The 23,583-nt window shown below is 43.4% G+C and overlaps 2 protein-coding genes across 5 annotated transcripts in view; both read right to left on the bottom strand.

Annotated features, from left to right (window-relative positions):
- LOC121543534 (chemokine-like protein TAFA-2) overlaps window positions 1-3,947 on the bottom strand; it is a 58,823-nt gene extending 54,876 nt beyond the window's left edge. The window contains exon 1 of the mRNA XM_041853473.2: window positions 3,363-3,947. The gene's annotated coding sequence lies outside the window, so the exon portion shown is untranslated. The remainder of the gene's footprint in view (window positions 1-3,362) is intronic.
- A 1,097-nt stretch (window positions 3,948-5,044) lies between these two features.
- LOC121543533 (transcription factor ETV6) lies at window positions 5,045-22,729 on the bottom strand. Of its 4 annotated transcripts, none has more exons than XM_041853469.2 (8): window positions 22,625-22,729; window positions 20,813-20,945; window positions 9,050-9,214; window positions 7,937-8,071; window positions 6,185-6,778; window positions 5,917-6,059; window positions 5,707-5,807; window positions 5,045-5,596 (listed from the first exon to the last, which is right to left on the bottom strand). In XM_041853469.2, exons 1-8 carry the CDS (start codon window positions 22,655-22,657, stop codon window positions 5,494-5,496), a joined length of 1,407 nt encoding a protein of 468 aa, XP_041709403.1. In that variant the 5' UTR covers window positions 22,658-22,729; the 3' UTR covers window positions 5,045-5,493. The 4 variants fall into 4 exon arrangements, with proteins under 4 accessions (XP_041709403.1, XP_041709404.1, XP_041709405.1 ...); XM_041853470.2 differs by having other exon boundaries at window positions 20,813-20,942; XM_041853471.2 differs by lacking the exon at window positions 22,625-22,729 and adding an exon at window positions 22,466-22,594.
- Window positions 22,730-23,583: the final 854 nt, after the last annotated feature.

Here is a 23,583-nt window from a genome sequence, read left to right as displayed (position 1 = left end):
TTGTACCCTCTAAACTTTGTCCACAAATATCTTGTCCAAAATTCATTATCTATGTTACTATTTTTTACATTGTAGAATAATAGTGAAGACATCCTGTGGCGGTCCTCATGAGAGCCAGTTTCATCATAGCGCTTGAAGAAACTTTCAATTTTCCGTATTGACTGACCTTCATGTCTTAAAGTAATGATGGACTGTAGTTTCTCTTAGTTTATTTGAGCTGTTCTTGCCATAATATGGACTTGGTTTTTTACCAAATATGGCTATCTTCTGTATACCTTGTCACAACACAACTGATTGGCTCAAACACATTAAGGAAAGAAATTCCACAAATTAACTTTTAAAAAGGCACAACTGTTAATTGAAATGCATTCCAGGTGACTACATCAAGAAGCTGGTTGAGAGAATACCAAGAGCCATCAAGGCAAAGGGTGGCTATTTGAAGAATCTCAAATATAAAATATATTTTGATTTGTTTAACACTTTTTTGGTTACTACATGATTCCATGTGTGTTATTTCATAGTTTTGATGTTTACACTATTATTCTACAATGTAGAAAATAGTTTTTTAAAAATAAAGAAAAACCCTTGAATGAGTAGGTGTGTCCAAACTTTTGACTGGTACTGTATATTGAGATCTTACCATGGACCCCCTGCAGTACCTCCTCAAACTCCACTTTAGGAACCCCTGAAATAGGATGCCTCATTGACTCTTACTGAAAGGTCAAGCCAGACACTACAGAAAAGCTCCAGAGGAACTTGAACCACAGTGGTTTATGGGTTAACATAGCACCAGGTCAATGCAGGGTTCATAACCCACCAATAAGCAATTTTGCTAATTTAAAGGACTAATCTTGTCACGATCGTTAATGGAAGATACGGACCAAAGCGCAGCGTGATAAGCGATTTTTTAGTACTTAACTCACGCAAAACAACAAACCGAACTGAAGTCCTAGGTTACACAAAACAAACCTTAACGGAACAAGATCCCACCCCACTAGTACCACGGCGCCATTGTCCCCAATCAAGACAACGAGATACAGCTGCCTCTGATTGGGAACCACCCTCCAACATAGATCTAAACGATCTAGCACATCAACATAGAAAATAAAACACAGAAACTACACACCCTGGCTCAACATTTCAGAGTCCCCAGAGCCAGGGCGTGACAAATCTGTCATTTCAACAGCCTAACCCCTGCCACTTTGTTTGATAAAATGAAGGAATGAGCTGAGGGAAATGTAACCACTCTCAAATTCATAGATGGATGGATCAGTGGTAATGCCCTGAATGGGAAAGGGCACAGTACACACCATGGATGTGACATTGGAGAATCATCATATGGCTCTGGCCAGACAGCTGCAGACAGTTGGCACCAGGTCACCCAGCTGGAGAGGGAATTTCAGATAAGTGTAGCCAGATAAGAGCCAGGCATGTGCCCATCAATTGTCTGTTTGAGGGAGTTAAGGTAGGTGTCAGTAGATGTTATTGATGTTGATTAACTACTATGTATGCACCTGTGTGTGTGTATGTGTGTGTGTGTGTGTGTGTGTGTTCGTGTTCGCTATCGTGCGTGTTCTCTCTCCTGTGTGGGCAAATTCTTCCCATCTTTGAAACCTGTACGCCCTCTCCCTGAGGTGTAATATAATTGTCACTGGTGACAAATGCTCATGTCATCTGATTAACAATGTCAGTGTGAGACGAGATGAGCAGGAGAGATAAAAATATGGAATATTCTAAGTAGCAGCCTGACAAACAGCTTAGATATTCTATTGACTGAGATTTATGATAACGTCATCCCTGAACACCACAAGGCTCTTCAGACTCCACATTTAGTTTACATCATCTATAGTGTATCGTGGTATGTATCAAAGCTGTCATTAACTTGCTCTATCTGACTGCCAGTAGGAGGAGACCACATTTTAAAGTCTATTTCATATCAAGCCTCTCAGTAAATCTGTACGATACTTGTGGTGATGCAAGAACACCTCATGTGCCTCTGAATTGGTATGGAGGGTGTAAGGTGCAGATACACAGTAAAATGGAAAGAGACAGACAACCTATTTGATTGAAACCCTAGGTTTTGCTGATAGGACCAGAACACATTTAGCTTCTCCACAGTGAGAGATAAGATTTGTAGTTTTGAATCCCTGTTGTTTTAAAATGTAAACATGGATTTCGGCTGGCCTACATAAATCTCCTATGCTTTTGTTCTGGTATACTGTCTTGTGTTGAACAGCTAGTCATTAGGTTGCATGGCTATCCAGCGGACACACTTGCCTTTCGGATGCATTTAGCCTGTTAATTTACAAGCCTATTCAGTATTGGATCTTGACAGTGGACCAATGTTGAAGCAGCATCTCTATCTTGTATGGCAACCCACTGAATAAACAATGGTTGCACTGTCGGCAGACCAATGGATGTCTGTGCATAAAAGGAGTGGATGGAGGATCACCATATATGGTTTTCCCTGATTAACGGCCCCAGGACCAAATAGACAACCAACTTGACAGTTGAACCATATTAAGGGGTCAGAAGGATTAAGGGATGTCTGATTCTGAAGGTTTAAGAGAACCAGTTTTAGATGGCCTATTCAAGATCTGGAATTAGCATACATCTCCTGCGGGCATTTATTCACTCCCTGTCAACTACATTTCTAATTATAAAGATAATCTAAATAGTTACAATGATGCCAGAAATGTCAGTGGTTCAACTTTTGATCTAGAGAAAATAAACAATGAAAGGATGCAGTTGGCAGAGCCTAATAAATGGAGTTCCACACACCACTCGAGGTGCGCTTTCTCGAGATGAGGGCGATTGACTGGCAATTAAACTCATGCTGTGAGCTAGTCTGATCAACATCAAGATTAAAGCGAACCCAGTCATTATCGCGCTAATTATTTCAGACTTGATTGGATATTGAAAAGATTCAAGTTAAGCACTTCTTGAAAAACAGGTTGAATCAAAATTGTTTCTACATAATTTCAACAACAACAAATGTGATGCCATTGAATCAAGGTGAAAAACTGATTGGATTTGCAAAAAGTAATCAACTAAGTAAAGGTCCTCTTTTTTTCACCCAACTTTTAACCTAAATCCAATGACATGGTGACATTGTTTGTTCATTTCACGTTGAATTCACGTTAGTTGACAACTCAACCAAATGTAAATCAAAACTAGACGTTGAAATGACATATGTGCCTAGTGGGTGAGCTCCTTTTAGCCAAACTCTCTTGTAACACGCAATAAAAAAAAAATAGTGCCTGACTGCACTTTTTTAAAGATTTTTTTTTTTTGTCAGTAGCCCATCATTATCAGGCACACAAAATTGACCAAGTGTGCTAAAATCAAGCATCTTTTCATACCTGCTGCCCCGCTCCCTTCGCGCACCTTGCGCCCTCCAAAGGTTTTAAGGTTGCCCTTTAATCCATCGGTACTGCTACAATCCAGCGGTGCGTCTGTCCGCGGGCGACATCAGCACAGCCTAGATTTGTGCAGGACGGGTCCAATATTGCTTGACACAGTGATGGATATCCGAAAATTAAATCCCCGCGCACACAAAGAAAACTGCTCGTTTTCTTGGAACAAATACTTGACTGTAGATTGATAGAGCACAGCAAATTATACAGGTACTTTCTCGTCTTCTTCTTATGCTTTCTGATAGAGAGTCAGGCTATTTATTGTCCAATGTGTGAATACACTGTAATTAATTTGTCCCAGTCTTAACGGAGTGTGATCAACCTTGAAGTGAGAGAAAATAAAATATAATCTAACATAAAATTGAGTAATAAGATCAAAATTGAAGTTAAATTGTCCCGACTTCTGCCTCAGTTGCGGCACCAGTCTGTATTCCACTGAGTTGCATCGGAGACTAGCTGCATGCACGCCGTGCGCACCAATTTATCATCATACAGATAGACACCCACCGACCGCCGCGCTCATCACAGACTCCGGAACAACCCATCATAGTAGCACACACAAAGCCACTAACACTATCCATCGCCACTCGCGTAAACACACTAATAGGCCTACATTGGTCAATCACATCAAGAGGCCACACAAAAATCTCTTTGCGCAGTTTTACGCAATGAGAATTTCGATTGATGACATTGAATTGCATCATGATATCGTTAAATATGATTCTTAAAAAGTTGTAATAGACATGACATCATAGCCTAGGGGTAGTATTTGCATTGGTCTAGTAATGTGCAAGATTTAACTTTGGCATATGTGAGTGTTAGGAGACCCGTTTTGCATAAGTATATCTATTGTATTGAGACCTTTTAATGGTCTTATGTGAGAACAGGTGTTGTTGGATATTGCACACACTTTAATTAACCTCTTAAAGGCCCAGTGCAGTCAAAAACGTGATTTTCCTGTGTATATACATACACACAGCCACACTATGGAATAATACTGTGAAATTGTGAAAATTATAATAATGCCCTTTTAGTGTAAGAGCTGTTTGAAAAGACCGCCTACAATTTCAGCCTGTTTTGGTGGGGTGGAGTTTTGGCCTGCCTGGTGACATCATTAGTTAATAGACCAATAAGAAAAAGAGTTCCAAACCTCTGCCAATAACAGCTAGTTTTCAGTTTTCCCCTCCCCACTCAGACTACTCCCAGACAGTCCTAGCAAAATTCTTGCTTGAGAAATTGCTCTTTGCTAAGAAGCTATTTGTTTCTTTTTGACAATTTTAATTGAAAACAAAACCACAGTACTGTACTAATTGTTACCCGGAAATGATTTGATATTGAGATAAAAACAGCTGCATTGGAACTTTAACTTCAATAGAACTGGACTTGGTCTACAGTGCAGTGAACTATGATGGTTTACAGTCAAAAGTGGTGCAGCATTGCCACCATGTGGATTGTTTCAGAATAAAGTTCCAAACTTCACGTCTTATGTAAAAAAAATAAGAAGAAAAAAAAAGTTCACCATACATTTAGCCTACATATCACTTCATTCAATCGTTTCAGGAATGATTGCTAGACATATGCTTCAGGCAATAAGGTCAGATGCATTTTAAAGAGGTCAGCCATACAAATTGATCAAAAAGATTTATTCTGTGGTGAAAACGTTCCAGCTACACACACCCTCCCATTATTTGCATAAATTGCAACATTTTCTTATACTTAATGCACATGTGGAGAAGAAAAATCAACAATGTATGACATGACAAACATTAAATGATTGATTTGCTGTGGCAGTTCAGGGAAAAGGAATGCTTTTTTAAAAGTCTCATGAGATATACTTGTCGCCAGGTCCTTTGAACTCCTTGCATTAAGACAGAAAACAACTGATAAGATTTGTCTGGAAAGAAAATCTTAAAGTTTTAAAGGGAATCTAGAGACGTCACCTTCAAGTTCCTCTGAGTTTTAGATAGAGTGAATGTCCGAGCGCTCTCGGTTTGAGACGATTGTCCGAGCTGCTTTCCGAAAGGCATCAGCGGCTGTAGTAGTTCATTCCTTTAGTGGACTCCATTTCCCAGAGGCCTCAGCATTCCTCTTTGATGTAGATTTGATCGTCTGTGTCAGACTCTATGTGATCCAGCCTTTCAGTTTGTCCACTCATAATCTCATCTGGGGTTTTCATGAACCTGAACCACACATACACACAGTGGTTAATCATTAGTTAACTCAAACTGGACAAGTGTATATATTTTTTTACTTCAAATCATTATTGGGTTTTAACTCAACCCTACCATACCTGAATAAGAGTCTCTGTCCTGGCTCTTTCCTGATAATGTTCAGTTTGTAGTAGTGTCTCAGTGCTCGTGACATCTTCTCGTATGTCATATTGGTCCTGTTCTGTTAAAACCAATGGAACAACTTACAACTTTAACACAGAACTTTTAGAAAACCAGCACTGTGGGAAAATGCCTTTTCCAATCAAACACTGGGGGGTGTAGTTCGTTACCTTGTGGTTCCCCCACAGGCGAGCCAGGCCATTGGGGTCCATGATGCGGAAGACTTTGGTCTCTGTGTCCTCCCAGCGGATGTAGTTCTCGTACCGGCTGTCTGAGAGGAGCTGGTAGACGTAGTCCCACAGCAGCCTGCAGTCTGGGAACACAGTACCTGTTAACTTCAACTTTAGCTGTCTTTTAGCCACACTTTATCCAGAGTTGGTTGAAGCCGTGAACACCACCCTCTAAGATGAACCCTTAGTAGTTAGGAGCGTTAGTTACCTGCTATCCGTCCAATGGGCATTGCCTGCTCCTCTGGTGGCGAGACGGGCATGATGACGTGGTGGTTCCTGTACAGCGCCTCCTCCTGCTGATGCAGAGCATGTTGCTGCTGCTGGTGGTGGGCCAGTGCCAGCTGGATGTGGCCTTTCCCCTCACGCCCATTTTCATGGGGGGCCTGAAGTGGTGGCCCCCCACGGCCATGCCTGAAGTCTCCAGCAGCACCTCCTCGCCCTGGGCTGAGCAGCAGGGGGTGCATGATGGCACTGGGCATGAGCTGGATGACACGATGGGGGGCAGCGTCCTGGCACCCGGGGCTGCCTGGGCAGGGGGCCTCGCGGGGCGTGGCGCAGCGGCCGTTAGGGGTGACCGGGGACACCGACAGAGTGTACAAGTCCTCGGGCAAGTGGTGGTTGTTGTCGGGCAGCTGGGAGGACGTCTGGAGGTGGTCCTCGGCACCAGGGCGTGGGTGGTTGGGGTCCAGGGGGGAGAGGCGGGGTGTGGGTTGGATTGGCGAGCGAGAGCTGTGTCGGAGCTCGATGGTGGGAGGGTGCTGGGGTAGGGGCTCTGTACCACGTGGTGTCCGCCGTACCGTTTCTGCAATGAAGGACATATGTTTCAAACATATTTACATGACGTCCAGTAGATGTCACTACACCCACTTACAAACGTCATCATGTCTCACAATGTATGTGGGTGGTAGATTATTAGTGATTGGTTTGGACTGCCCTCTACTGGGTAGGATATTACAGTACTTACAGTATTTACAAGAAATAAATATCTTTGCTTCTGCTTACCAAACAACAAGGAAGTCATGAGCATCTTAATCATCTAACCCAATCACTTCCCCTATAAATCATGTAGAGATGAGGAACTGTAGATAATGGACTGCTAGACCAAAGATTGTTTAAATATAGAAGCATTTCCTTGTGGAGCAGGTTTCACTGTCAACACTCCAACCCCACACCTCAACCTTCTATCCATGGCAGGGAAAGGAGTCCAAAGTGTAGCACGAAGAAGGTGAAGTCCCTCCCCTTTTCAGGTGGATGGTAAACAGAGACTTAAACACCTCTCTCTAGAGTCTAGAGTAGGCAATTGAACCACGTTACTTTTGTCAGATTCACTTAAAGCAAACTTGAGATGCTTTCTCGCAATTGTATTGCTACATGACCAACTGATTTTCGCTGATCGTGTGTAATTAAATACTTGAATTGAAGCCACTGTCTAAGATTGTTGAGTAACTCCTGTGAAACAGAAGTCAGATCAGTTGGGTTCTTCAGGGGAATTTACTCATGACAAATTCCCCTTGACAAGAACAGAATTGTGAAATCCTTCTGCCAGACAAGTTTGATGAATAACAAAATAATAATGTCAGGAAAGTGATGCAATGGTCATACGTTCAATATTCCACTCCATGGTGGGCCTCAAATGTTGTCGTTTTTCCCCCATAGGCTAATAAGTCGATTTCATATTGGTCTGATTGAACTGGCTCTCTAAGATCACGTTATAATAATCAACAACCATCCTAAAGTTGTTGAACTCAACGCCACCGTGTTCCCCCCATTCAATTCAACGCTTCCCTGTAATCGTCACTCTCGATTCTTTCTTCAGTTTGTGTGATCTCAGGAACATCGTCAGGCTGGTGTTCAGTAGGGAGAGTGAAACGTAATGTACAACCTGAACTTGTCTGAACACAGATTTTCATTTGCCGTTACAAAGCCTTTTGCTACAGTGTGCCTATTGAACATCACTGACCTTCCAGTTTGTGGTGCTGGAGAGCTCCCTCTGGCAGAGGGTGAAAGGAGTTGCCGGGGAAGTAGGCGGAGGGGTAGGGGACGTGTGGCTTCCTCTGCTTCAGGATGTGCTGCAGCAGCTCGTACAGGACGTCCCCTGCAGGAGACACAGGTCAGAGGTTAGAGGTCAGAGGTTACCGTATGAGCCCCTCCAATGGCGTACCACATAGACATGGCAGCAGCTGTCAATCAATGTCATCAAAAGGATCAGGCTCCGACCAGTGATCTTTACTGGAGTCTAAAAACATGTCTGGACCAAACAGATGGGAAATGATATCAGGACAAGAGTCATAGTGTTGCTAATGATTCAGCATGCCAAGAGACAGTAACTTAGCACGTATATGCTCAATGTGTAAAAATTGCATTACCAAGCCACCCTGAAAGATGTAACTCGTTACCTGTATATGAAGGGCTCAGAGAGAGTATTTCCCCTCAAAGAGAATGGAGGGACTTTTTTTTTTCTCTTCGATTTGAGAGGCTTCCCGTCAGAACATCAAGGAAATGGTTCTCATAAAGGAAGTGAAGCCGCAGGCACACACACACACTCCAGCACACACGTACAGACACAGTCACACACACAAGGAAGTGAAGATGCCACAGGCACACACACACACGCACACATACACCCCTTTCAGTTCTCACTTTCTGGCCCTGCTGTTTAACACAGCGCTGCAGGGGAAATTCCTGGTGTTAGCAGGTGACGGTTGAGGTCGGTTTGCACTTCCTGATCGGCCGTTTACCCAACCAATCTCCTACTTCCTCCCCCCAACAACTAAGACAGACAGCAACTCCACTAAGGCAGCTGCTGAATCGCCTGATATTGTTCTTCCTCTTGCTTTCTTCCAGCTGAGCAGATCTACTGACATATTTTACAAATATCGTCTAAAGGTCTATCAAAGACATTCAGTGTATGCTCTAGACACAAGACTATTATCTGAGGTCACTGTGCCATTTCTCCAAAGTAATTCCCCCTTCAATATTAATTATTGTTAAACATGAGCATGTTGTTAGAAAAATGTGTTATAATAACATTGCAACCCTTTGATTTAACAAGGGCCGTGGGAGGTGGGCGTACCGGAGTGGGGCGAGCGGTAGCGGAAGTCCTCCTTGGTGAGGAGGAGCAGGGCCTTGCCGTTCATCTGGAAGCTGCCGCTGGTGTTGGGCCGCAGGGCAAACTCCCTCTCCGCCCAGCGCAGCCACTGGCCCACGTCCTCCCTGCTCCAAAACACCGGCTGCAGGCCTGGGGGTGGAGGGAGAGAGGAGGGATAGGAGGGAGAGATGAGTGGTAGGAGAGAGAGAGAGGAAAGAGAGAGGAGGGGGAGACCGGGGGGAAGTAAAGGAAGGAGAAAAGGGAGAGAGGAAGGAAGGAGACAGAGGGGGCAGTAAAAGGGGAAATGAGGGAAGGAGATCAAAGTAAAAGAGGGATTGATTAGAGGATTAGCGGAGAGGGGGAAGAGAAGGGGTATGAGGTGAGATAAGCAAAGTGCAGGAATGGAGGAGGTGGAGAACAAGAAAGAGGAAACTTAAGTCAGACGTGCTCACATACAGTACATTAATTTCATATTTGCTTCATGTTTGTCAGTATTTGTGAGTTAACCTTGGTAGACATGTAGTTTGCAAAGGAAAGCCTGTGGCTTTCTCTCAGTCAGTCTAAAACATAGTGTATGAATAAATGTGTAATAGACTAATCTAATAAATAGTTCATAAATGGCAAGGATACACTGAGGAATACCAGAGGAAATAGCGCTGACATCTTTCACCCTGCAGTCTCTGAAATATTTATTTCACTGCCGTGGGAACTTACGAGAGCGAAACATCTGCACTGATGGATTGCCCAAACGTATTAGTGACTGACTGCAATGAGCAATAGCCTAGGAATCAACGCTCACCACAAATGTGTGTCCAGGACCATGACTTACTAAATGATAACCTTGTTCCTTGTAACCTAAACAATAACAATGGGTTGAATCAAACCTTGAGGTGCATTCCATTCATTCTTTTAGGAAATGTATGTCATAAAATCACATTACATTCTTCGTTAAACCCACACATGGACAATACAATAGTTTTCAAAAGGGAAAACAATGGTGTGTGTGACTGCGGCAATCAGAGAGCAGTGGATGTCTAGAAAGTAAACAGCATGTCATTCATATCAGCTGGAAAGCCTTACCATGGGTTTATACGGCATATGAGTCAAGTCATTTTGTTTTCCCAGTCTTGCTCATCATAATGCAATAGGGATTACTATATGTTTAGCACATAAATCATTGACAGAAAAGTCAGTGTTGTTGTGTGTCAGGAAATGTTTTCTCTGGCGTCTGTAGCAGGAGGGTATCTCTCCAGGAAGAGGGTTGGAGAGCCCTGATCTAGATGATGTCATTTGGTACTGGGTGGCCTATATTTACATGAATATATCTGTGTATTTGTACTAGGATTTACAGTATCGTTGTGCTTCACCTCATGGACTCCCTCACACACACACACAGCAAACCACCAGAGCAGCATCCATCACGCCCACACCAGACAAAGAGCGGCAGTTTCTACGTCTCACTTATCGCCAGGCCTCAAACACTTCCTCTTGGAATGGGACAGTTGTTATCTTTGGCCGGCGGCGCACGCAACGTCACTGTCACACAAGTAATCAGAACCCGTGCTCGGTTCCCCCCCGCCCATCAAACAAAGGACGTTTTAAACAGGGAACAATCAATATAAAAAGAAACTTCTCTTAGATTGCCAGTTTCCCATTTCCCTCTTCCTTTCCATATTCAGAAAGATAGCAAGATAGAGAGAGATAGATAGAGAGACATTGGCAGGGCTTGTGATAGACTTGTGAAGGGAAAGTTTATCATCTTGAATATAGCCTATGGACATAACCCACAGTGAACAACTTGATGAGTAGATGTGTCATGGAATGTTTTATGTAGTCTATTCCATCACTACACAGGGTACACAGCGTCTACTTACATAGTCTCCACAAACAGTCAAGTCAGAACCAGAGTCTGAGAAAAATACTACAGATTGTCACAGGGGCCAATTGGCACCCCGAGGGGTAACATATGACAGGTAAAGGGCCCTCTTATGAGTAAAGAGCTGTAAACATATAACAGTTGGATACCGGTGTTGAAGAATAACATGAGGACTACAGCCCATTGTTTGCAGGAATTTTAGAATGCCAAACAATGTCCCAATGAAATATGTTTTCATATCCTTTTACCCTTTCAATCTAGATGTCTTTTTCTAATTCCAGCTCTGGATTTTAGATTGAACAACCAAACAATGCCATTGACTCCCGTGGTGAAAACAGAAACGCCATCAGTAAGTTACCAGTAGCACCTAACAAGGGAACAGATCTAATTACCATATGCTCAGCATCCACCAGCTGTGTCGCCTACGGGTGACCCCTTAATCACATGACCTTAGTGATGTGTACAGCGTGCAGGGAGGCCCTGGTTGTGAGGTCACTGCCGTGGTATGTTCTCTCCAGGGCTGGAGAGAGAGGGGAACAAGAGAAGGAAGGCACAACGCTGCCAAAACCCCTCTGAGATCCGGCCTGCCAGACCCAGCCATCTGCACAGGGCCCAGTGGAGGAAGGAGTGGGGGGAAAAGGAAGGGGGCCCAAACAAACGTGTCCCACAACGCACTTGGGCAGGAAGCGATCCAGCATGGGCTCCGTTTCAGCACAGGAAACTTCCTGTGGTACGGTTAGGGAGAGACGCTGTGAGGTTTATCAACAGTCAGCAGCAACGGAGAGAGCAGAATGAGAAAAAGGGTAGAGCACGGAGGGGGATAGAGAGAGGATGGGAACCAGAAACAACAACGGAAAAGTGGTAGAAAAAGGGAGAGATATGGAGAGGTAAATTATGAGGGGGGGGGGGGGAAGAGCAAGCAGTAACCAGAGGGAGAAAAGAAGGGGTTGAAAAAGAAGGATAGCCCAACAGGAATAGAAACGGATATTAAGAGTCAGCAGACACAAACACATGCACAGAGAGAGAGAGAGAGAGAGAGAGAGAGAGAGAGAGAGAGAGAGAGAGAGAGAGAGAGAGAGCTCACAGAGGCAGCCAGAAAAAGAGAGAGTGACAGTGCCTCTTTGATTAGCCCTACATCTTACTCTGTCCCTCACGGGCTCAGAGAAGTTTCCCCTTTCGCCCAATCCTTTTCACATTTCAGTTGTGTAAGAACATGCAACAGATTTATTGTTTCAGTGTTCATGACCAAATCAATTTCAGCCCCCGCTCTCGTTTCACCATCCGTGTCTTTGTTGGACACCATCTCGGGTTTCTGGTGTGCAGTCTGTTTGTGTATGGGATGAAACACTCTCGAACACGCCTGGCGGATCCAACCGAAAGGCCCTTGACTAAACCGTGGGCTACTAATCCTCTCTGATGACACATAATTTTCACTCTGTGGATTTGCAGGCCCCCGCACGCACACACACACACACACACACACACACACACACAGTGGTGCTTGCTGTTGCCGGGGCAACTCGTAAGCGCTTGGGATGAATGAAGGAGAAAAGGGATGAGATCACTTGTATCTTGTTTCGTTGTTACCCTCCACAACCCCCAACCTCTTTAACGCCTCTCACCCTACCCCTCTCTCGGCAAAACAGAACATTCAGGGGAAATATGTGTCCATTCTGTAGAACTCTAAGGTCAGACCAGTAATGTGTGTGTGTGTGTGTGTGTGCAGTTTTACCTGGAATGAATAACAACATATTTTTTGTGAATGTACTGTAAATGCTATAGAAGTCTGCAAATGCTTTTGACAGCTAAGGACTTTGGTCAAAACATCCTGAATCAATGCTCTCTCTAGTCAATCACCTCTGCTGCAAATGTTTGCTTTCCCTCTTGAATGAAGAGGCGGATATTGCTCTTTCATTCTTGATTGAAAATAGCTTTTCTTCATGCAGAGTAGGAAGGAGAAGAGGAGGGAGGGGAGGAGGCCTTTTGACCTTGTGAGTCACAGACATGAGGGTGTGACACCTTACACATTTCCCCTACTCACACCCTCACTCTCCCGGTTTCTGTCCTTCACTTTATCGCCCCTCCAACAAACTACATTCTTCACCTTATCGGAAACTGCCTGTCCCAAGTCTAGCCGGATTGGACTTCATCCAGTCAAAACAAGCATAAAACAGATGACCAATCAAACGCTTGGTTTATGGGGAGGAAGTAGTCCAACCTGTTTGATAGTATGTTGCGCATTGGGGGCAAGTTGGCTCATGTACTGTAGTTTGTTTTCAATAAGTTCCTGCCTTCACTGATTCTATTTATGCTTTTTTTTATAAGAGAAGGTCCGCCCTCTTTTAGAAAATGCAGGAACGAGTAGTACTGTACTAATGCTGTACTTCAAAAGCTACACTTGTGAATTTTAAATGCACACCTGCCAGCTACCATGATTTCCTTCTCTTTGGGCAAACAGACCACTGAACATGTACATGCTAGATAGAGGTTATTGTTCAAAACAGACTAAACAGAGCTAGCTATGCCCTTAAAAGTTTCAACTGACTGCTTTTTAAAATCTTATTGTGGACACTGGTTCTCAAACGAGAGCTTAGAGCCATAGAATACCAACCAAGAACTTAGAATAAATGCAATGTTTCACATTAACAGACCCTTACAGGATTGAAGGTCATGTATGACATGCTGCATACTAAATCATGCAGATGTATTAGGAACATACAGTTGAAGTCGGAAGTTTACATACACCTTAGCCAAATACATTTAAAAACTCAGTTTTTCACAGTTCCTGACATTTAATCCTAGTAATAATTCCCTGTCTTAGGTCAGTTAGGATCACCACTTTATTTTAAGAATGTGAAATGTCAGAATAATAGTAGAGAGAATAATTTATTTCAGCTTTTATTTCTTTCATCACATTCCCAGTGGGTCAGAAGTTTACATACACTCAATTAGTATTTGGTAGCATTGCCTTTAAATTGTTTAACTTGGGTCAAACTTTTCAGGTAGCCTTCCACAAGCTTCCCACAATAAGTTGGGTGAATTTTGGCCTATTCCTCCTGATAGAGCTGGTGTAACTGAGTCAGGTTTGTAGGCTTCTTTGCTCGCACACGTTTTTTCAGTTCTGCCCACACATTTTCAATAGGATTGAGGTCAGGGATTTGTGATGGCCACTCCAATACCATGACTTTATTGTCCTTAAGCCATTTTGCCACAACTTTGGAAGTATGCTGGGGTCCATTGTCATTTGGAAGACCCATTTGCGACCAAGCTTTAACTTCCTGACTGATGTCTTGAGATGTTGCTTCAATATATCCACATAATTTTCCTTCCTCATGATGCCATCTATTTTGTGAAGTGCACCAGTCCCTCCTGCAGCAAAGCATCCCCACAGCATGATGCTGCCACCCCAGTGCTTCACGTTTGGGATGGTGTTCGTCGGCTTGCAAGCTCCCCCTTTTTCCTCCAAACATAACGATGGTCATTATTAACAGTTCTATTTTTGTTTCATCAGACCAGAGGACATTTCTCAAAAAAGTATGATCTTTGTCCCCATGTGCAGTTGCAAACCGTAGTCTGGCTTTTTTTGGCGGTTTTGGAGCAGTGGCTTCTTCTTTGCTGAGTGGCCTTTCAGGTTATGTCGATATAGGACTCGTTTTACTGTGGATATAGATACTTCTGTACCTCTTTCCTCCAGCATCTTCACAAGGTCCTTTGCTGTTGTTCTGGGATTGATTTGCACTTCTCGCACCAAAGCACGTTTATCTCTAGGAGACAGAACGCGTCTCCTTCCTGAGCGGTATGATAGCTGTGTGGTCCCATGGTGTTTATACTTGCGTACTATTGTTTGTACAGATGAACGTGGTACCTTCAGGCGTTTGGAAATTGCTCCCAAGGATGAACCAGACTTGTGGAGGTCTACAATTTTATTTCTGAGGTCTTGGCTGATTTCTTTTGATTTTCCCATGATGTCAAGCAAAGAGGCACTGAGTTTGAAGGTAGGCCTTGAAATACATCCACAGGTACACCTCCAATTGACTCAAATTATGTCAATTAGCCTATCAGAAACTTCTAAAGCCATGACATCAATTTCTGGAATTTTCCAAGCTGTTTAAAAGGCACAGTCAACTTAGTGTATGTCAATTTCTGATCCACTGGAATTGTGATACAGTGAATTATAAGTGAAATAATCTGTCTGTAAACAATTGTTGGAAAAATTACTTGTGTCATGCACAAAGTAGATGTCCTACCAACTTGCCAAAACTATAGTTTGTTAACAAGAAATGTGTGGAGTGGTTGAAAAACCAGTTTTAATGACTCTAACCTAAGTGTATGTAAACTTCCGACTTCAACTGTACATCAGCCCAGCTAAAGTGGTTTCAGAGATGTTCAAGTGAATAGCTGTTCTCAGTTTGACCTCGTTGTTCAATCCAGAATTATTCTGTATTAAACCACAATGACCAAGGCCATGTCATGGAAATTTGCATGTCATCTATTCTAATGATATCTGCAGTAGCCCCTTCACTTAAAAAGGTAAACTGCCCCTTAGGCCATTTGAAACAAGATAACTTGTTTATATGTGCCATCGATATGAGTTAGAAGCATTAATTCTAGTGTCAAAATTAACTACAAAGTGTAAATAGGATAATTTTGGTCATAAAGTCAGTCTCGTCCAAAACTGAGTTCTGTAAATTAGTTTGTCACAATTTACTGGGGGGTTGGGTATGGATTATGATCATGCCCACTAACACGTCATAGCAGCCAGAACCTCCAGACAGTGAGACAGACCTGCCCATTACACAGCGCTTCAGACTTGTTTACATAAGACAACACGTCGCCAACGTTATGATGAAATAACCCTTGGCCCTAAGCCCTTTATGGAGTGGCCACTTTTTGATGTTTGATAGTGTCAATCACTCGAGTCTGCCACTTTTTTGGGCAAAATGAGAATTGAGACGATCAGAGAGCACTTTTCCAAAACCCATTCGCAAGCATCTTGTTTCTCCCCATGACCTGTTTTGTAACATGATTCCCTATGAAACACTGTCAGACAGCTGCACACTCTGGTAATAGATAGTGAGAAAAAAAATGTAAACGGCACCGAAGCACACAATTCGCCAGTTACTTGATAAGCCAATTGTGGGCTGGCTGCTCAATGTGCCTGCTAGCTTCTACTTGTTAGCTTCATTGACAAACACAGAGTTGGAACTTCGCTAGCTAGCAAGTGATTTTGTACACTGATAAACAGTGTGTTGCTTGTGCTTTATTTACAATAGTTTGACAGCTTGCAGATGATGTTGTAAAGAAATTATTTGTTCTCAGAAATCAGTCCTGAGCGCGGAGCCAGACTTTCCCGGCTCGATGGACTGTATGCAGTGCACAGACTAGTTTTTCATGCAAATGTTTTTACTTAAGAATTAATGCACCAGACACCTTAGCTAGATGCAAAATTGCACGACTAAGACCTCCTCGGCAAAATTGTCTAAATTAATTAATATTTTGAGGAAGTGGTTGTTGTTGCAACAGTGACTCAGGAGGGACAAACAACACATGCCAGGGTACAATAGACCCCTTTCTGTGTTTGCAATCATTGCCTCACGAGGGCGATACGCGCAAGTTGGTGGCAGAACACGGGGAAGTTCTTATAGAACGACAGCAAAAAAAGCCTCTATTTACATGTTGGATTTTTTATTAATGTATTATTATTTTTGTCTCATCGCTGCAACTCCCCAACGGGCTTGGGAGAGTCAAAAGGTGGAGTCATGCATCCTCTGAAACATGACCCGCCTAACTGCGCTCCTTAACCCGGAAGCCAGCCGCACCGAACGTGTCAGAGGAAACACCGTTCAACTGGCGACCGGGATCAGCCCGCATGCACCCAGCAAGGAGCCACTAGAGCGAGATGAACCAAGTAAAGCCCCCCCGGCCAAACCCTCCCCTAACCCAGACGACGCTGGGCCAATTGTGCGCCGTGCTATGGGACTCCCGGCCGGTTGTGGCACAGCCCGGGAATGAACCTTACTGCAGCCAAGAGTCCTGCGCATCTGTCAGTGTGTCGTATACTGGAAAGAGTCTATATGCAAACATAAGACAACCACATCAAACCACACCCCCAAGACAACTCTGGTTTGGCTTCAGTCATGGTCTCTAGCATTTCTTATTGAGCAATCTTTTTAAAAAAGCCAAAGGAAGTGCAGTCGCCCTTTAAAGGAAGAATGGGTAGCATTAGCAACATAGGCCTCCTGTAGCTCAGTATGAAAAACGTATGCACTCACTAACTGTAAGTCGCTCTGGATAAGAGCGTCTGCTAAATGACTAAAATGTAAAAAAATTGCTATGTCTTTTAAGCATCAATCTGTCTGGTGGGATCAGTTTGCTCCCTGGCTGGTTTGGGGTGGGGAACTATGACCCCCACTTTCCCCCCAAAACCCCTTCTTTCCTTGATGTCATGTGGAGTGTGTTTCAAACAGGAAGAGAACGGGGCTGCTCTCCACTTGGCTGTTGGCATGTGAGAACAGTTTCCCTTTCAGAGGGAGAAAAAGGAACGAGGGGGAAAAACAACAACATTTATTCAGGAAGCGCCGTCTGCCCACTCAGGAAATTCCTGAGGACGAGAACGGCTTCCAGGGGCAGGAAATTTCCGCTCTGCAAGGCACTGGCGTATACACACAGTCACACGTCTACACACACACACATATATATATATATATATATATATATATATATATATATATATATATATATATATACACACAATGACTGCACACACAGACACTCAAATACCCTTTTGTATGTACTGTACAGTAGATATGCATGCAAACATCTTTACAAATACAGCAAGACTCCAGAAACGAATATGCAGGCACACACACACAGTACAATTACTCACAGAGTGACATGCGGACACGCACACACAGAGAGATTGACTAATACACAAGCACACACCAACATGCCTGTGCACAAAGAAAGTCTCACACTCTCAGCCACCCACACACACACACACACACACACACACACACACAGTAGAAACCCAGCTGTGAGCAAAGCAAACAATCTATTGAGAAAGGTTTACAAAGATCAACAGCAGCAAGCCAAGTTTCCAAGAAGAGGCTTCTTTCTCTGTCACCAAGCAAGAGATTTGTCATGTTCAATAAGCTTCGATGTTTCATGTAAACTGTGCTCTGCATACAACTTCCCACACAGACACTCACTCCATATTCTTTGACCTTGTGTTACTTTGCACAGGTGTCTCAATGTTACATCCCAATCAGTACCCACCCGAGCTTGTGACGTCAGTAAATAGTGTGAATCCCTTATTGCAGTGAGCCTAAATGACACCGCTACGCTTCTCAGTGTCTGCTAGGCGGGTGACCTTGAGGCTGACACATAGCAAGACAATTAAGTAAACACGATTAATGCATCTGATGGAATTGTGGGTTGAAAAGTCATCCACTTAACTCAAGTGCAAGCAAACAGTAGAATTGAGTGTTTTACAGTTGTGTTTATTTCCTTTTCATTTGCATGGTCTGTAGTTCAACAATATGCGACAACTAACAGACAGGAAATTGGAGGATTCAAGTGAAAATCCACCAATGTGATGGAGAGATGGAACCCTAAATTAACTACTTCAAAAACATTCACCCAGACACACAGGTAAAGACAAACCTCTCCCATTCAGAGTGGGGTGCTTTCTAACACTCCTGGCTAAAGGGGATAAAAAGGAGAGTAGCCTTCTTTGAGAGTGAGGAGCAGGCTGCAACTCTCCTCTGATCTAATCCACTTCCTCCTCAGGAAATGGAGAAGGCGGATTTCTGCCCACACTGCAATTTCCTCTCTCCCTATAAAAAAGTGTATTTCTTTTCTTTCCCCCTGGACAAATTGCCTTTGAATGTGGACAGTTTGTCTCTCACAGTACGTGTGCCAGTTGGATCCAGCTGTGTGATGTGTGTGTAGGGGAGCAAACATGTTATACGTTGTTTGAGGAAAAAAGGGTACTTGATCATTGTCAGGAAGAGCGATGGCTTTGAGCCAAAGGAGGTTCTAATAAGAGGATTGGGTAGTGTAGGCCTACAGGTGAAGGTTCGTTGATCTATTTAACAGAGTTAAAGACAGAGTCAACATGTAGAATGGAGGGAAATCTTCCCTAATCTAAAGATTCAAATAAAACGTTGATTGGAAGCTCACAGTCCAGGAGACCACATTTTCCACGCCCAGATAAACGGCCCTAACAGACAACCTCAGACCAAAACAGACATGTTAAACGTTCTTCCTTTTTCTATGACAATGCAAAAGGGGAAGTGGAACTGGGGAATTTCCTCTGTACGGTCCATGTGCATAGACACTACAGGTCATTTCTTTTAGACATTGAGTTTACCACAAACTGTGTTAATATACTGGTCTAATTTATGAGTACTGTACCATATCTTTGCCAAACACACATCAACAAACCACCAATATTTAGGTAAATTACTCTCATATAAGTTCCCACAACAACCCATTCGGCACACACTGGTAGAATCGACATTGTTTCCACGTCATTCCAATGAAATTACGTTGAACCAACGTGGAATAAACGTTTAATTGACGGCTGTGCCCAGTGGGAAAATGTATATACAAACTCACTGAAGAAATACAAATATGAATCTCACTAGTCTTCTAAACCCTAAAAGTCCTACATGTTAAAAGGTGCCTGGTTAAATATTAATCGTTTTTCATAAAGAGCAGGCCCAGTGACTCTACAACTCTTTAAACACACAGCCTATATCCTGGCCGTGATCCAACCCCGCCTGTTGTTTTATTGGCTCAGGCAGTGGCCGGTTGAGACTTGCCGTCAGCTCCACCAGACAGCACACGGTTGTCATGTTCCCTCCTCTCCTTGTCCTTCTTCCTTCCTCCCTTCCTTCCTTCCTTTTGCGGCCCTTGGGGATTTTACTGGTCTTAAGAATAGGTAGAAAACATGGCTTCTACCAATGCTCTCACTTTTCCAACCATGTCAGATCAGTAAACACCTCAAATCAAAGTTTATTCGTACAGTGAAATGCTTACTTGCCGCTCTTCCTCAACAGTGCAGAATAATGTAAAGTAGCAAAGTTAATCAATATACGCATCTGCCCTCTCGATACAAATCAAATCCTCTCCACCTCACCTCATATTTACTGTCTTCTTGCTTTCCTTCCTGTGCATCCTGTCCTATTCTGTCCTGTATTACCTCCCTCACTCTCCTATTTCTAGACTCTCCCCCGTCCAACCCATCTTCTACTTCCTTTCTTCTCCTACCTTCTTTCCATTCTATACTCCTCCATTATACTGGGCTATTATTCTGTGCTGTTCTCTATTCTCTTGTACTGAGCTGGGTTGTGCTGTCCTTCAGTACCCTGAGGTGTTATCGTACTGAACACTGCCGTGTACTGAGTTGTGTTGGCTGTCACTGTCCTGCTGTGTTGCATTCCACCGTGTTCTACTGTGTAGTGTTCCAGTACAGTGCCTCTGCTACAGTATGGTCCAGTAGACGTCTTGTGTTGGTCCCTGACCCTTGGTCTGCTTCAGCAACTCAGAGGGGGGATACATGAGTAGGTCTGTCTGTCCACATGGGGGAGAGTCATGACGTGACATGCAAGTAGCTATAGTAAATCATGGCTTTCAATCTGCCATTTTCTGAGGTCAAAAGCTCTCAAAACAAATGTTTATGGGATAAGGAAAATGCAGGCTGCAAAGACAAAGAGATTTCTTGTTGATTATGACTGTCATGTTTTTCTCTGTGTGCGCCTGTGGGCGTCATGAATTGTGTGTGTGTTACGTGTGTGTGTGTGTGTTTGGCATGCGTCTGCATGTGTGTGTGTGTGTGTGGCATGCGTCTGCATGTGTGTGTGACTCACGCAGGTGCACGGGCAGCCTGGCAGGTTCGTCCTCCATTCGGCTGCCTGGCCTGGCCGTGGGAGCATGGACGGGGGAGGAAGTGGAGTTTGGCAGGGGGCTCGCGGAGGAAGGACTGAATGAGCTCCTCTCCTGCTATGAATAGACACACAGACACAAAGCATGCCTTAGTTACAAACCTCCACAAAAACCATCCTTAAACCCAAACAGCCTGAGAATCACCATGCAGAGAAACTATAACACCCTTTAAAGACATTCTTTATCTAGCTGATAAGGTACCTACACATAGCCAATCTTTTTATTCATTAAATCATATTTGACTTATTTGAGAAAGACGCTGGTGCGTTTGCATGGTCAATGCAGCCAGTCACTAAACAGGAGGTTGAACTTACTGGTAATTGTGCACAATTTGTAAGTCACTCTGGATAAGAGCGTCTGCTAAATGATGTAAATGTAATTTACTTATACAAAATGTTACCCCTCAACATGACAATGTATACATGTGCTGTTGTGTAATATGTTATTGTAACATCATTAATTTGCCTCTTTCTGTTCTGCATCTTCTATGGACAGCAACAGTTAACAGGTGAGTGTATGTCTGGGCCAATCAGTGCTGCTGAATATGATGTTTATAACACAGATTGGTGATTCATTCAACCAGTCAATCTAAAATGGCTAGTTCCTATTAGCCTACTGTACCAGGAACTCACTGTGGGATATGTAGCAATAAGCTTTTAATCTCATTTTATTACGCAGACCGCTCTACTCTTCAAGAATACTTTATGTATTCGGTAGCCTATAGCCAACAATAGCACACTATATCAAGTCTTACTTTTAGAAGATTTCGCATTTGTACAGCCCAGAATTGACAAGGCTGTGTACTGTCAAAAAAGGTGTTCAGGTACAGATGGGGTCGAGAGGAAGCGAGAGAGTGAGTGTGTGTGTGCGTGTGTTTAGAGGAGCATACATATAGCCTACATTAACTCTGCTACGTCTCTCTGCAAAACAATATAATTCCAAAATATATCTAGGCCTACTCTCCTAGGCTACATCCCAACAATCCCAAATAGTTTCCTTGTCACCTGAAATTTGAAGATCCAACTTTAGACCGTCATTGTAATGTAATAACATGATAAACAGCATGCCTTTTTGCACTGCAACCATTTTACATATTTTAGGCCTAGATATTTCAGGTTTACATATACAAAATGTATTGTATAGAAAATTAATTATTATCTGTGTGTATGCTATATAATCGTGACAGATACATGTATATTCCCATGAATAGTTGCAACCAATAACATTAACCACATTTCTGGTGGTTTTCAAACAAGCCATATGCCGCGTTCACAACAACTGGGACTTCCGTGGGTTCAAGACAACTGGTAACTCAGATAAAAACGAGCTCCGCCTGGGAAAAATCGTTTTGAATGGTCATCCAACTCGGAATTCCAAGTCGGAAACATGGGCATCTTTCTATAGCTCCGACTTTCCGACCTGAAAATCACTGACGTTATGATTTGACCTCGTTTTTTTCCGATTTCCCCGTTCTCTTGAAAGCACCAATAGCCTATGAAAATGAACGTCGTGACGAAAAACGTTTATCTCATGTGTGCTGCGAAGTCTAAACTTGCGCGCAGCATGGATGGACTTACCAGGCGCTACTGTAGTCTATAACACAGCGGCGAAACGTTCCCCTCAGCAACAGATGATTACCAACACAAACGATGCAGTTGTCAACAACACGACTGCGTCTAGCGCATCTCACCGCTGGGTCCTAGAACTTGATTCTGCTTTATAAAATCAACAAATACCTTGGTTGTGATCTGCGATGGAGATTCTGACATGTCTCGCTAAATGCAGGAAGTTCTCCTCTTCCCACTTTCCTTTTCCCGTTCTCCTCTTTGAAATAAACCAGAAAAAAACACCCACATCCGACTCCCTGACTTGGAGAGGGTTACGGGCCACGTAATAAATACGTTTAAGGTTTGTTATCAATCCATTATATGCCCATGTTTATCATAAACGCGTTAAAGTTCTTTGTTTTCTGTTGGTGCTGTGCGCTACATTTCCGGCGACGCGTTGGTTAATTCTCTTCCTGGAAGACTGGACTAAAAGGCGGACATCTCCGTGGTGCTGCTCATTGATATGGATGTGTAAACGGCGAAATGACGTAAATTCCCAGCATTGAGCCCAGCCCCCTTGTTGCACAGGGTTTGATTGCAGCCTGGATAAAAAGGCGTTCCTTGCATAGAATTATCTTATTGGCTTCCCGAGTTTCGTAGGCGTTTCTTGTTGAGGAGAAAGGTCTCCAAATAGTTCACTGCTAGAAAGAGACGCCTACGAGATCCAGGGAGCCAATTAGATAATTATATTCAGGGAACACACTTTAGTCTAGCCTGCAGCCAGAGTCTGTTCTGCAGCCATTTCTCTCTTAAAGGGAAACCCCATATTGGGATATTGCTGATTGTGTTTACACACCGAGGGCCGAGTGTCTGCAGGTTTTCGCTCCACCCTTGTACTTGAGCAATACATTAAGATCACTAATTAGTAAGGACCTCCCCTCACCTGGTTGTCTAGGTCTTAATTGAAAGAAAAACCCAAAAACCTGCAGACACTCGGCCCTCCGTTGAATGAGTTTGTAACGCCAAGGTAGTGGGTTCGATCCCCGGGACCACCCATACACAAAAATGTATGCACGCATGACTGTAAGTCGCTTTGGATAAAAGCGTCTGCTAAATGGCATATTATTATGAGAACCCAACAAATGAGG

Source organism: Coregonus clupeaformis, unplaced genomic scaffold (assembly GCF_020615455.1).
Source record: "Coregonus clupeaformis isolate EN_2021a unplaced genomic scaffold, ASM2061545v1 scaf1360, whole genome shotgun sequence".
Lineage (NCBI taxonomy): Eukaryota > Metazoa > Chordata > Actinopteri > Salmoniformes > Salmonidae > Coregonus > Coregonus clupeaformis.
The sequence above is the reverse complement of the archived record's forward strand: the minus strand, read 5'-3'. Positions and strand labels throughout refer to the sequence as shown.

Bases quoted from the DNA above. Each gene is read 5' to 3' on its own strand.
- LOC121543533 (XM_041853469.2), bottom strand. From the start codon at position 22,657: ATGTCAGAATCTCCATCGCAGATCACAACCAAG. The intron at 6,779-7,936 runs GTCAGTGATGTT...CCTTCATTGCAG, and splicing joins CCAGCACCACAAACTGGAAG to AAACGGTACGGCGGACACCA. The intron at 5,597-5,706 runs GTATGGTAGGGT...TGTGTGGTTCAG, and splicing joins GGACAGAGACTCTTATTCAG to GTTCATGAAAACCCCAGATG.